Source organism: Amaranthus tricolor, chromosome 5, assembly GCF_026212465.1.
Source record: "Amaranthus tricolor cultivar Red isolate AtriRed21 chromosome 5, ASM2621246v1, whole genome shotgun sequence".
NCBI classification, from domain to species: domain Eukaryota; kingdom Viridiplantae; phylum Streptophyta; class Magnoliopsida; order Caryophyllales; family Amaranthaceae; genus Amaranthus; species Amaranthus tricolor.
In genome coordinates this window covers 27,098,050-27,113,291 of record NC_080051.1, presented here as the reverse complement: position 1 = coordinate 27,113,291, position 15,242 = coordinate 27,098,050, and the positions used below count along the sequence as shown (strand labels likewise).

The window sequence follows — 15,242 nt, the reverse complement described above, 5'->3', positions numbered from 1 at the left end:
TATCATGAATATAAACTAAATATTTAATGAATGTACGAAAATAAGAGTAGAGAGATTACTATAGAAAGAGACTGATGAATCGTATGGTGAATTATTATAGAAGAAAAGAAAGATTTAGTCATTGTAGAGAAGAAAGACATTGTAAAGTAGCCAGTAAAGATGAGCCACAGTGCGTGCTTAGCGAACCATCATTATGCCATACCACATATCAAAAGTTTGTGTTGTGTTGGAACATGTCATGAAGCCACTATGAGTCATTTTTATTTCACCCGTTGTGTCATATGTTGGTTCAGGCCACTTTAAAAAGAGTTGTATGTTGCATGGCTGAGTCACACTTTTATTAAAACCTACAGTACAACACTCATATTTAATCGGATCAAAAAAAGATTGTACTGGAGCCGTTTGGCTGGTAGCCCGAGTCGTGCCCACCTTTGATTTAACCTAATTATACAATTATCTATTTATTGATTAATTAATATATAAGTCACTATCCACATAATGCCAAATATGATAATAACTTTTACACTAATTTTTAAATGAGACGGTCTCACGGTGAGACCATCTTTATTGGATTGGCCATATACACACTTTTGTGTATTAAAGTGATCACTTATAACGTTATAGTGACCAATTATAATTTTACAATTATTATTTTTTATAGTTTTAGAGTGATTATTTATAACCTTAAAACGATCATTTACGATCTTAAAGTAATTCATTAGAAAAATGAGCCTCATGGTGAGATAGTGTCATACAAGCAAGCTGTAACTTTTTTTTATGACGATTTGATTATTAACTATATTTCCAAATCACATTCGATATTATGTTGGCAAAATTTACTCATTTTATCAATGAGAAATTAAATAAATAGTATAAAAATAATTAGGCCTGACAAAAGCTAATTCAACTTGCTAATTCGATTTGAACCTAACTCGAAATATGTGGATTTGAGCTAAGACTTTTGACCCGATTAATTAAATGAGTCGATCTGATCTGATATGTTTATTAAATGGGTTCTTATCAAAAGTATAAACCTAAAATAAACCTGTATAATTCATTTAATTAAACGAGTTACTTCCAAGTTAAATTAATAAGTAAAACCTAAACTTAATTCATTTAATATTTTTTTTTCGTAGCAAATACAAAGTGTGGCACGTTCAGAGAGCCAAGAGAGCTGAGATAGCTTTTCAACAAAGAAAACCAAATGCTTAATTGTAAAACAAGTTCATAAATTACATACAAACTTGTGCATCACACATGTTTATTGCCTAAACATTCAATATACAATGACATTTGAATATATTGGCTAAAAATAGAATATCACAATCTAATTTCAAATTAATAGGAGGTATTATTACACACCCCTTCAATCCAGAGGGAAGTTCAGTGCTTAATCTTAGGCTTCTTGACGATCATTACCGAACAATGAGCATGATGAGCGCAGTAATCACTTACACTTCCGAGAACAGCCCTGCGACAAAATCACTTCACGATCAATTTGGCAATAAATAAGGTTCGTCGTGATATGAGTAAAGGACTAGCATAGTCCGCAACAATCTATATCGTCATGACATGTTCTCTACAACCCGAAAAAGGTGCTTCTCGACTAAGTAGTGAGCAAGCAAAGTTGAATAAAAGTGAACTTATTAGAATTAAAGTGAATTGACTGTAAAGAGTTGGAAAAACAGGTCCGAAATAGCTTACCTTTTGATTGCTCCGTAACCATGGCTACCCACAACTAAGATGGATGCATGGTGCTTCTCGACAGCCTCACAGAGCACATTCCTTGCATCACCTTCTATGACTTCTACTACAACGTCCTGCACCTGGAGTTTAAACGAATCCTAAAACTTTAAGCAGCCTCAAGAGTAAAATGTTAGGTTGACGAGTAGTGCACACTATATCGAAAATCAAAAGATGTGTAAATGTAAGTTTTCTCCGTGGATTTACCCATGGTTACTTCCTTGGAAAAGGAAGAGAGGGCCAAAGAGAGTAGAAGATCCTCTTTCAGCATTGGTATTTGCCATTGAAGCGGAATGAGGGACTTTCTCTTGATTTAAAAATCATCTAGCATGTAGTTACTCATATGTAAACCACCTTTGTATATGACATCCTACACTTCTCGCGAGAGAACACTCATCTTTTGTATATGTACTTTTAGCCGCTAATTTTAGTATAGAGTAGAATATGTTATGTAGATTTAAGAAAAGTATAGCAACAACATTGCTCTAAAGAGGGACGCCTTTTGGGTTAGACGGGTTAAATCATATTACTTGGAATGATGAGAATTGGTTGAACTCCTCCCCTTCCCCCCCCCCCCCCCCAATCTTCGGCTTATAGTGTTAAAGACTTTATGATTTTTGACATATATTCCCTTAGATTCACGGATAGAAAGAGGGGTGCTAAATAGGATCGGTTTCTAAATTTTGATAGTCAACCGGTTCCTAAGGCCTCTTGCGCAAATATTTGTACGGGACTTACATTTTGGAAAGTCTCGATATCACAAAGAACACACTTCTATTTTCTAGTTAGCTTCTCTACACACCTAAACAGCTTCGTCAATCGTCACCGATAAAGAAATAGTTTAGTGGCTACAATCAGCAAATATGCTCAATTGCTCATTCTCAAGTCATTTGTTACATTGTTAGAATGTATGAAATCGAACATAATTATATAAATTCGAGTAATTAAACGCCTAAAATCAAACAAATGCAGAAAGAATATCACAAACTGTACAATCCTTCAGTATAGAGTTTTAAGAACATACCGATCTCGAGTGGCACAACTCTTTAGCTTTCTCTACAACCCTTGCAGATATCTTCTTTAGATCAGCCTCTACATAAGGTAAAACTTCCGCGCCCCCTGTAAAGAAAGACGGCAGAACGCCAAATTCTAATTCAAACATTACTCAGTTGTGCATAGCAAAGTGCAAGGGACTGCCATGACTAAAAGATGATGAAATGAAGCTCTAATACAGTTCATTACACAAGGATGAACCCAATTATATTTGCTTGATTAGGTTAAGAGAATCTAAAGTTGATTAAGCTTTAGGTTAAATTATGTTTAAAAAAACTAGAAAACAAGGTTATAGCCACAAAAGGGTAGTTTAACATCCTTTCAAGTACCAAAGTTCACGATAAATAAATAGCGTAAAAATGCGGTGACGGTCACAATTGACATCACGAATGATGCGGTAACGGGAATGATACGGACATATGGTTATGGCAACACCTAAAAATCAGTCGAAATCATAAGACATCCCTTGATGTGGCGTAAAACACAGTTTAAAACACAGTTTTTTTACGTCTTTACAATGCGAAAAATTTGTTTTTACACTATGGACTTCACATAGCACATAGGGGCACCCATGTACGAAGCGTCCCTGCGGTTTGTAAGCAGGGTACATCACACAAAACAAGTATAAAGTGGGCCAAACACAAAACAAAATTTCAATATTAATAGGTTTATCCTAGGTATGCCCGAGCCTAGACCCCCTAGTCCAAAGTGATCTGATCAACTAATTGGCATCATATGATGTAATCAAGTATTCAAACCTTCAAAGACAAGCAAATCAACAAATAACAAACACAATCACCATTTCAACTTCAATACATAACATAACTCACAAATTTAATCAAAATCAAAAACCCAAAAAAATGGAACGCATAAATAAAAATTAAAAAAAAAAACTTGCAAAATGAAAATTAAAATAAAAAAGAAAACATTACCAGGACCAGCAAATCCAATAGCAGAAGTAGGAGTAGGTTTAGCATGAACAAGAATAATGTTAAAAGGAAAATTAGGAGAAAAAGGAGTAAAGAAATGATCAAGAGCCCATTCTAAAGCATAAAAGCTTTGTTCACTCTCATCTATTCCTACTAACATCACTGGTTTCTCTGTAGTTGCCATTATTTTGTCAAAAACCCAGATCAGATTCTTACTGTAAATTGTAAATCTTTGATTGAATATAAAGAAGGGAAATCGAAAGAGACAGGAGATAGAAAGTGGGTTATGCTTTAATCGAAATCTGGTTCATCAATGTTAATGGGTTTGCAGGGTTGCGTTTTTGATTGGGATACTGGTACTGATACGATTTACAATAGGCTGTCGTGGTTTTTCAATCAATTATTAAAGGGGAAAAGGCATATATTCATTCTTTTCTCCATCTTTATCATTTGCAATTTGTTTACTTTGTCATTTGATTTGATATATCCAAATCACCTCCCCCGTACCAACTCAATTTTTTATTCACGATCACGAACTCTACGGTGCTTCTAGTGCACGTAATTTGGACGGTTCAAACCGGTGGATTGCGTTTTGACTTTTACTTTTGTTAGGATTATTCATTTTATATCAGTATATTAAAGATAATGTGTATATTTTATAAGTATTAGAGCCCTTTCTCTCATTATTATATAATTTTAGGTTGGTATTTTATTGAATTATGAAATGTGTTCACCTCGAATTTTCACGATAATATGTTGTTATTCACATTAAGTTTCGCCAATTTAACAACTTTTGACTTTGGACTTAAAGTGATGAAATTTTGGGTTGGATATATGTTTAGGTTAGATAGTTTTTAGATTGGATTGTTACTAGTTTTAATGGTTTGTTGGATGATTTAACTTATGATAATATTTCAATGTCCTAAATATCACGTGTGAAGTTAACAAGTAAGTGCAACTATAAAAAACCATGTCTAAAATGGGTCAAGCAAGTGCGCTTGGCCAAGCACTACAATATGTTTAATCAAAGGGGCTGTAGCCATGTAGGGGTGAGTTTTTTGACTTTTCATAGCCATAGGTTTGATCAAGTAAATTCGATCAACTCAGTCGAGTTGGTTTACAAATGTGTATTTTCATGTTGAAATGTGATGTTAAATGGAATTGATAAATTCACTATACGTTTGTCTTTTTTCATGTTAATCTCAAGTTTTGTGAATGTTTCAATTACGTGGAACATATTTTGAAACCTAAATTTGTCAATTTTCTAACATGGGGCTTTAGTATAAATAGAGAATGATGGGAAAAATGAGAATGAATTAAACATTAATTAAATTAAATATTCTGTCATTAATATGGTAATTAAATTATCGTCTTCAAACACGTTTTTCCTCATAAATTTCTATCATCACTCAATACCGTCTTTTTAAGTTGTAATAGATGTGTTTACAATTTGTGAAGAAAAAATTAATTGAAGTAAATTATAAACATGCTTATAAATATTGTCAATAAAATGAGCCCTCGTAGTACTTCAATGAGTAACATTCAGAACTTATCTCGTAATGTTGATATGTACAACAATAAAACTTTAATTTTAAAAGAGTGAGATATATGGTAATGAGGATGAAATAGAAAATCAATTGATGAAGTTCTAAAAGTAGGGTGCAACATTTAAACCCTCACCACCTTAAGGCCTTTGCTCACTAAATTTACTTAATTTTTTTTCATTATAGTACATTCTAATAATTTTGTTTCATTTCTATTTTTAAATATGAAATCATTATTTTTATTTTTATATTCTCTATTTTTAAATAGCACGTTATTTATCTTATTAACTCATTAAATTAAAATATTTTGTCTTCGTATCAAAAGCAGGCAAAATGGCGAAGTAGATGTTTCATATATTTGTTGACTTTTTTGACTTCACGAGGTTGCATGAGGAATGAGGCATATGGAAAAACTTCTAGACTTGCTTCTTAATATGATTTAAAATATGTAATGTATATAGTACGTTTCCAATTTCCAACCATAAAAATGAATGTCTTGTGAAACAGGCAGGCAATTGGGCCGCACATATATGAAAGCAATTAGGATACCCCAAATTTTGTACTCTTACACCAACGGCCCCAATTATTTATATTTAAAATAATACTCACTCCTATTCAGCTTATGTGTTCTATGTTTTTATGTTCAAGTCACTTTAATTGTTCTATTTTTATTTTTGGTATGAGTTTTTGACTTTTATACCCTTAATTACTTTATCCTATTTTCAATTATACCCTCCATTACCCATATTAATTTTCCTCCCTTACATTAAAAACCCATAATGCCACCCTCTTTCCTACCCTTAGGTTCCCACTTTTGACTCTCCTTAAAATCCGTAAAAAGTCAAATAGAACTCCTAAAGTAAATAGGAGGGAGTATTAAATTTAAAACTAAGTTTTTTTTTTTCAATAAATTAAAATTGGGCTAACTTATGTTAAGTCGTCCCACTATAAAATTTTCTTAATAAAGACTTTATTAGCTTGTATATAACTTTGACTTGGACCCAATAATCTAATACTCCCTCCGAACCAATTTAGTTGTCTCATTTTCTTATTTGACAAAGTTTTTTTAGTTGTCCCATTTCTATTTTTGTCAATCTTTTTTTACCTAAATATCATTAGTTCACACAAGTAATCACGGATATACCATATACCTTGCTTACCCAATTACCCTTTACTACTTACCTTTTTATTGGACCTCACACCATCCTTAATAACTGTGCCCAAGCAAATGAGACATCTAAATTGGTTCGGAGGGACTACAATACAACTACATGGGATGATGGGACTTGATTTATACACAGTTTTTATCAAGTTATAATATTCTCCACTCTCCTTTAATTACATAAATATTTACTCCAAAAATATAATAAAACATTAATATGAATTAAATAATTAAATTAATATATAAAATATAAACTTTTTATTTTAAACCCTATGAGATAAGGATAACCAAAATATTAAATGCACGCAAAATTCATGCCGAATACCCCCGAAATGAAAATGAATACGTAACTTTTTGGAGTTTAATTGCCTAGTATATCTGTTTTTTGTCTTTTAATTAATTAATTAATTAATTAATTAATTAATTAATTAATACTTGTATTTATTAATTCCAAAATTCATAACAATTTTCTCCTATAAATCCTGCAATTCATTTATACTTTTCCTCCCTTTGTTACACTTTCTGCCTTCTCCCTTCTTCCTTCCATTTTTTCATATCTTCCTTTCATTATTATCTTAAATCATTTATTAATTTATATATATATATATCTTATAATTATAAACAAACCCAATTTAGTTTTTGTGTAAATTATATAACCCAAAGTTTATATCTTTAAAAAAAATTCAAAGATTGAATTTTAATTTAATTGCTTTAAGTAAATACTCAAATTTAGAGAAGAAGTAATTATGAAATTCTGCAAGACATACCAAGAATACATGCGTAATTTGGAGAGTGAATTCCCTGAAGTTGGATTAAAAAAATTGAAGAAAATTCTCAAAAATTGTAGGCATGATCTTCAATCCCATAATTCTAGCTTTACTGATGATTTAACTCCTTCTAAATGCCCTCATCAATGTTCTGGTAATTTCCCCTTTTTTTAATTTTCTCTTTTTTTATGTATGTTTTTTCACATTATAGATCTATTGATAGGGATATTTATAAGAGGGAAAAAGCATCCATGACAAAATTAAAATTTAGGGTTTTTTTTTTATTTTGTTAATTATGGTGGGATTTGTAGATTTGATGAGTGAAATTGGGTTTATTTTGATTTGTAATTTTTGATTTTCATGCAAATTTTGATAATTTTTTTTTTTTTTTGAATTTTGTGATGTCTTCATCTTCAAGCTTTTGTATGTAATACATGTATATTTTTGTTTAAATCCTCTTGGGGTTTTATGTAATAAATTTAGCACATTTGAATATTATGATGATGATGAATATCATATAAAAGATTTAAACTTTGTTCATAGGAATTCTCTACTTTTCTTAAGTTTCAAGTTTGATTATTATATGATTATTGTCCAATGTGAAAAGTAGGGATTGGACAAACGCCATTGTATACAATTGTTGTTTATTGGTTTGAGTCCCTTATTTTGTTTTTGAATTTTTTTTTTCCTTTTCCTCCTTTTTTTTGTTATCTTAACTTATTGATTTGGCTCATGTGGGTACTTATGAAGCAATAAAAATATATTATTGTAGCTTTTTTTCATGCTAAATTTTTCGAATTACACAAAAACACTTATTAGAATTTGGTTTACATGCAAAAAGTTTATTCTTAAAGGCTACTTTCATGTAATCTCTACAAGCACTTTTACGGCCCTTTAATGGGAATAATAATGAAATTTTGATGTAATTTAGTTTTTTATGATCATGCTTCTCTTACACTAATTATTTTTGAAATAGTAAATATTGGATGGGGATGAAATATTGCGGAAAAAAACATTCAAGGACAATAAATTCATTACCATGAAAATAACATAAAACACTTTTCATGAAAATTAACCCTAAAATACAGATTATTTTGTTTTGAATAGACTAGAGAATCTGTATAAGTAAGAGGAGAGAAGGATTTAATCCTTCGCGTAGGTGGTTAGAATGAATCCATATCATAAGATCCATATAAAAAATCCTCAACCAATATGCTAACCCACTATTCTCATCAAAATGTAGTCTAAATACACCATTTAAAACCAATAATAATCACATGGGTGATGGGTCATTGGTGTGACAAGGATTTCTCTTTGTTATCCATTTTTCATAGTAAAATTAGCACATGGGGAGCTAAGTATAATTCTCAAAAAGTGAGTATATATGGGTAGTATGTGATTTATTTATTTATTTTTTTTCCTTCTGAAATGATGTTATGTTTATTCTTAATAAAACAGAGATTGGCATGAAAACTTGAACTTAAAGGTGTTTTATCCCTTTGCAAGGTTCCATTTTTAATGGTAAATGTTCCATGTTTGCAGTATGTGATGGCACATTTTTCCCATCACTTCTAAAGGAAATGTCTGATGTTGTGGGTTGTTTCAATGATCGAGCTCAAAAGTTGCTTCACGTACATTTAGCTACTGGTTTTAAGAAGTATTATGTATGGTGTAAAGGCAAGCAGAATCATGTGTCCTTGATTCAGGAAGGACAGGATCTTGTTACTTATGCCATGATCAATGCTATCGCTGTCCGGAAAATTCTTAAGAAATATGATAAGGTTGAATCTTTCTCTTTGATACATCCTTTTGAGATTGTATAGAGTTAATTAATTATTCAAGAACCAAGTTGAGCCAAGGGTCTCACGTAGGCCTGTTAAACACATCAGGTAGGGTCGGATTTGAGTTCGGGTCATATATAAACAGGTCAAAAATTCTTGACCCAAACCCAACCTATTTAGTTGATTCGGTCAAAACTCACAATCCTGACCCGACCTATAACAGATCAGGTCAACCTGATTTCGACCCACTTAACCTGTTTATAGTTTTTTGTTGTTACATTTTAAGGTTTTTAATATTGATTACATCGAAATTTTTAGGCCTTAATTTTAAATTTTATGTATTTTTGTTGTTTATTTGTATTTACTATGATAAATAAGAAAAAAATTAAATAAATTAAGTTTAGATTATACTTATTTATGTAACTTGGAATTAACATGTTTAATTAAATGGGTTATACAGATTTGTTTCAGGTTTAAAATTTTAATATGAACCTAACCCATTTAATAAACAGATCAGGTTGGGTCGACCCATTTAATTAAGTGGGTCAAAAATCTCAACCCAAACCCACTTATTTCGGTTAAGTTCAGGTGGGTTCAGCTTTTGCCAGGCCTAGATTCACTCTCACGGTCGCAACCTCCTTATCTCATTTGATAATGCTATGGTATGCCCTGGTCATAGCTTAGCTTCTATGGGCAGGAATCAGTGTAACATATTTTGCCAATTAATTCAACAAACCAAACATCATTTGCTTTTTTTTGATTTGCGAGTCGCAATGTGATCAGTGAATCATGTGACAGTGAGCGAGATATATTGTGTATGATGATGACGACTGATTTATGTTTGTATGCTGTGATGGGGCAGATTCATTACTCTAAGCAAGGACAAGCATTCAAATCCCAAGCACAGAGTATGCACATTGAGCTCCTACAATCTCCATGGCTTTGTGAGCTTATGGCTTTCCACATTAACTTAAGGGACAAAAACTCGAAGACCCGAAAGTCGGCTTATCTGTTTGAGGGTTGCTCCCTTAAATTTAGTGATGGAAAGCCATCTTTTACTTGTGAGCTCTTTGATTCAGTGAAGGTTGATCTTGATTTGACTTGTTCTATTTGTTTGGTGAGTAGACTTATCTTGTATATAGTATTGCCTTTTCATTCTTTATTTGCACCACATTTATCCCTTCAAGTCTTGAACTCTTAGGTGTAAGCCACTGAAATTTGGAGTATGTGAGGAAATTGCAAATTGCATATTATAATTAGAATTTGATGATTGATATTATGACTTTGTTGATGGGTGAATAGACTATTGACTTTTTCAATCATGTTTATCATAGATGTTTCATGTGATTGATCATTTCCCCAGAAAAATACTTCCTATTGTTTCAACATCATGATGTTTAGTTTTGCTCATCATGAGTCATTATGACAACATGAAACTATCTAGCTTGGTTTCTAAATTTTTTTTATTATTTAGTTTAATATATGTGGTGTGGCGAGTGGCGACTGCTCGTTTTTCCTTGTGTTGCTCGAACTCTTCCATTTCCCTTAATTACACAGACGGACAAACCCTTGACATTTAGACATGACTTGTTTTACCTTAGGTTATGGTTTGTATGAGCGTCATAATGTTTACCATCTTATGGACAGAAGTTTCGTGAAGTATTTTATACTATCAGCTTGGGGGAGTAACTTCTTGTTGTTGATCATCTGAATCAGAGTAACATAATTCGCCGGTTACTTTGTTTCTTGAATTTGCAATTCGCTCAAAAAGACTCTAAAATAGCCAAAACCGACCATAATTCTTTTTTTATTTGCAATTCGTGAGGAGACTAGTGAATCATGTGGCAATGATCTGAATTGCTCTTGTCCTACAAATTCCCATTGCCTATTGGTTTTTACGTTGTGAAGAGAAAGAACATGAATAGTTAAACATCTTCAAAAAAATCGAGTTTTTACAACTTTGTAACATATTGATGTTCTTCCCGTTATTTTGCAAGTAAGCCTACGTTTTGATTCATTTCATTAGTTTTTGAGTAGCTGTGGTGTTCGTGGTCAAGTGATTTCTCGTCTACTATCTGTCAACTGTTATAATTGGAGTTATCGATAGACTAATACTATGTAAGTTTTCTCTCTTAGCCATTTATTTTACATTCTAATAATGTACAGGACACAGTGTTTGATCCTGTTGCGCTTACGTGTGGACATATCTTCTGCTATATGTGTGCTTGCAATGCTGCTTCAGTGACTATCGTTGAAGGTCTGCGGGCAGCATCTTCGAGGGAGAAATGTCCTTTATGCCGAGAGGTACTCATGAATTCCTTCTCGATCTTCTCTTTGTGTTCTATTTCTCTTGCGCCTCGATTATACAGGATACGTACAAAAAGTTGGTTATGCTACATAAGCTTATAGTTTGAGGCTTTCCATGAGCACTCAAATGCACATTTCTTTGCTTTGTGAAAATAAGAAAAAGCGTGAAAAGTTAAATTGGTAATATGATAGAGCATTTTAGGACTATGTTTGGACCATTTTAGGCTATTCATGAATTCAAAAGACGAATTAACTAGCGAATATGTAACATTAGTCGGTCTGCTAAAAACTATACATTTAAAAAGTAATTATTAGAAGTATACATCTTATGTTCCAACTCCCAAATTGCTTGGGGAAAATTGGATGTTACCCAACTCATTTGTCCTTGATTGCAGGCTGGCGTGTACGACGGTTCTGTACACTTGGATGAGCTGAATATCCTATTGAGCCGAAGGTATACAAAGATTTAATTTTATTCGATAATTTGGTATTTATAATTCACCAAAACTTGGCTGATACTGTCTCAAATTGAGACCAAGAGTGGGTCGGTCCAATTCGCGCGTATAACAATATCACACGTTTTCCCTTGTTTTTTCCATTTTTTGGGGCATTTATCAATTTTAATCTTAAAGATATTAATTTTGATTTTAAAGGTATTAATTTCAACATAAAGTAATACTTAAACGTAACAATTGAAGTAAAAAATTTCAATTTGAACATATAGGTGATCAATTTTGTCGTTAAACTATCAATTTCTATCTAAATATGGTTCTGTTTCACAATTTTTGAACGAAGTTATAAAATGATATTATTCTATCATTCTATAGATAAATTTCAAACAACAAATGAATGGTCAATAAAACTATCAATAATAGTGCTAAACTATTGACATATTAAATTTGAACTAAATGCTATATATTATATCTATACAATTTGAATACTTATTTTTAAAACGATAATTGAAGATTAGAAGTTTAAAATTAAGTTAAATTATAAAACATTATTGTCAAGTTATATGTCATAATTTAGCTATTAACATATTCAATTAGAACTAAAACTTAAACAATATCTTCATAGACTTTGAAATACTTATTTTGAAAACGATAATTGAAGCTTATACGTTCAAAATTGAATTAGATCATAAAACATCAATTGTCAATTTATGTGTCATAATTTAACATATTCAATTTTAAACTATTTACAAATATATGTAAACTTGTTGAGGAAAGAGTAATTTTACTATTATTAATCGATGATTAAAGAGTACAAGTACTCTTATGTTCCATTAGAACCATCATGTTGCATTGAATAAAAGTACTTGTATTGTATAATGTTTTAACACTATTATTGATAGTGTTATTGACGATTCATTTGTTGTTTGAAATTCATCCATAAAATGATAAAATAATATCATTTTATTAACTTCATTCTCAAATTGTGAAACAGAACAATATTTAGATAGAAATTGATCAGTTGATCACAAATAGGTCAAAATTAAAATTTTTTATTTTAATTGATTTGTCTAAAGTGTACTTTAAGTTGAAATTGATATCTTTAAGGTCAAAATTTGATACCTTTAAGATTAACATTGAAAAATGCCTAGAAAATAAAAAACGAGATAAAGCATGTGAGGTTGATACACGCGCAAAATGGGCCGGCCAAATTGACAGTCTCATTATGAGGCCGTCTCGTCCAAGACCAGCTGTTTATAATTTACTATCTATCACTATGTTGACCTCAATCTTTTAAGATTAAGGCTCTGGCATTATTGTTGTATTGTTAACTATCTATCGCTCTTCACCACCGAGAATTCAAAGAGCTCTGATCCTCCAATCCACATAGGGAAAGGACATTGATGGCGAATGCGGAAAATTTGAAACCATTAAGCGAAAAATTAAAAAAAAATGAACCAAATAATCTAAGTTTTATAAATATTTCAAAAGTAAGCGTGAAAATCTCAAACCTGAGGTTTGGAGCTGTTCGCAGTTACTAACTGCGAACAGCCAAATAGGACAAAATAGTTGTTCGCAGTTACTAACTGCGAACAGCTACTTTGTCCTATTTGCTGTTCGTAGTTATTAACTGCGAACAGATATTTAATATTTTTTTTTCCTTAATTATTGAGTTGTTATCTGTTGTATTTGCATTAGAGACATTAGAATAAGTAATTACAAGTCAATGTATGTTTCAGGCGGCATGATTCATCGCCAAAACTCCGATCATTCGTAAGTGAAAGCTTGGAGGCTATGATAAAGTAATTAAACATATATATACAACAAAATATATACAAATGTTTGAAATATACAACTCAATAAAATATATATATATATATATATATATATACATAGTCGATCCAAATACACAAAAGTTAAACGTTAATGCTCACGACCCTCATCTACCCTATCTAACTGAGTTGGTCTCCTACGCCTCCTACGATAGTAAGAGGCGTTCGGGTGTCGCTCTGGCAGTGGAAGGGACTGGTACTGTGATGACTGTGATGGCCCAGCCTGCGAGGTCCCTGCAACGTCAACGGGATATGAATGGTCCATCTCCTCCAAATGATAGTCATAAGCAGGAGATGAGACGTGCATATGGGCGGTAATCGGTGAGGACTCTGCAGCGACTTCCGGTATGAAGTGCTGGAACTGCGAGCGGACGAGCATGCCATGTGCAATCTCCCTTACCGGCTCCTCGTGGCTATACCGCATCACTGGTGCCGCATCACTGATTTAACAACTAGTAACCTACATTTTGAAAAAATAAGCAAATTTGATTATAACCCAAAAAATTACATATACATCAAAAAAAACACAAACAAGTTTATCTTTGAGCAAGCTAGAGTATCCTACACTAATTTTGAAGTGTCAAATTGAAAGAAGAATGCAAGAATTGATGGATTGAATCAATGGTTTTAGAGAGAGAATGTCGAGTGTGAACGTAGGGTTTTGAGAAATGGAAAAAAATGGGAAAAAAAAGAAACTGATGCGTGTTTTTGTGCAGCAGGTCTGTTCGCAGTTGGTAACTGCGAACAGCCAAACAGGACAAAGTAATTGTTCGCAGTTAGTAACTGCGAACAGCTATTTTATCCTATTTGGTTGTTTGCAGTTACTAACTGCGAACAGCTGCAAACCACAGGTTTGGGATTTTCATGCTTACTTTTGAAATATTTTTGAAATTTAGATTATGTTGTTCATTTTTTTTTTATTTTTCCACTTGTTGATTTCAAATTTTCGCGAATGCGTACGTAGATTTTATTTAAAATTGTGAATCGTAAACATTTCTAAAGTCTGTTTTCCATCTCTTTTGTATAGGTACCACGAATACTGGAAAGAGAGACTTCTATTGGAAAGGGCCGAGAGATTAAAGCAAGCGAAAGAACACTGGGAATCTCAATGTCGAGCTATCATGGGAGTCTGAAATAAACGCACTCTGTTGATCTCATCGCTTTTACTTTGTTAGTCTGTCTTCTTAACTTTGCTTAATAGAATTGCCCTCGTTTAGGAATCCTCATTGTTTTCCCTTACACATAATTGTCGTTTTCTGTTTAATTATAAGCATGATCGGCTTGGATGTTAGAGTTTCGAAAATGATGTAATTTAGGGATTTCATTTTGTTAATGCCTATTATTCTTCCTGATAATAGAAAAAAATTACAGCAAGTCTGCATGAAACTGTCTCATCATGACAAGTTGTGAACAAATTTATGCTTTGTACAAAGAGCTTGTTATATGTATGTTTATTCAACTTTGCTCAGTGATTTGCATATGCAGCATCACGACTAAACTACCGTGATTTGAGATGCTAAATGATGGATAGTTTTTGCTTTTTATTTCGAATTAGGCTATAGAATCCCTATAAGAGGGGAGAAAAATAATCTGGGGATTAAACTCCTGTCATAAAATTCTGTAAATGGTGAGACTTGCACCCCTGTCACAAGATTTTCAACTTTCAGGTAAT

General features: G+C 32.2%; 2 protein-coding genes across 2 annotated transcripts; one reads left to right on the top strand and one right to left on the bottom strand.

The window, feature by feature from the left end:
- Window positions 1-1,184: 1,184 nt before the first annotated feature.
- On the bottom strand, window positions 1,185-4,294 carry LOC130814015 (universal stress protein PHOS34). Its single transcript, XM_057679983.1, has 4 exons — window positions 3,729-4,294; window positions 2,768-2,862; window positions 1,705-1,826; window positions 1,185-1,471 (listed from the first exon to the last, which is right to left on the bottom strand). The coding sequence occupies exons 1-4, from the start codon at window positions 3,907-3,909 to the stop codon at window positions 1,384-1,386; spliced, it is 486 nt and encodes a 161-aa protein (XP_057535966.1). The 5' UTR covers window positions 3,910-4,294; the 3' UTR covers window positions 1,185-1,383.
- Window positions 4,295-6,937: 2,643 nt separating this feature from the next.
- Window positions 6,938-15,242, top strand: LOC130814013 (probable E3 ubiquitin-protein ligase BAH1-like 1). The gene is made up of 6 exons (XM_057679982.1): window positions 6,938-7,352; window positions 8,741-8,979; window positions 9,842-10,096; window positions 11,146-11,283; window positions 11,682-11,740; window positions 14,598-15,242. Exons 1-6 carry the CDS (start codon window positions 7,178-7,180, stop codon window positions 14,701-14,703), a joined length of 972 nt encoding a protein of 323 aa, XP_057535965.1. The 5' UTR covers window positions 6,938-7,177; the 3' UTR covers window positions 14,704-15,242.

Coding starts and splice junctions, on each gene's coding strand:
- LOC130814015 (XM_057679983.1), bottom strand. CDS start 3,909: ATGGCAACTACAGAGAAACCAGTGATGTTAGTAGGAATAGATGAGAGT. Junction 2,863..3,728: donor TATTGGATTTGCTGGTCCTG/GTAATGTTTTCT, acceptor CTTTCTTTACAG/GGGGCGCGGAAGTTTTACCT. Junction 1,827..2,767: donor AGTTGTGCCACTCGAGATCG/GTATGTTCTTAA, acceptor TTTAAACTCCAG/GTGCAGGACGTTGTAGTAGA.
- LOC130814013 (XM_057679982.1), top strand. CDS start 7,178: ATGAAATTCTGCAAGACATACCAAGAATACATGCGTAATTTGGAGAGT. Junction 7,353..8,740: donor ATGCCCTCATCAATGTTCTG/GTAATTTCCCCT, acceptor CCATGTTTGCAG/TATGTGATGGCACATTTTTC. Junction 10,097..11,145: donor TGACTTGTTCTATTTGTTTG/GTGAGTAGACTT, acceptor AATAATGTACAG/GACACAGTGTTTGATCCTGT.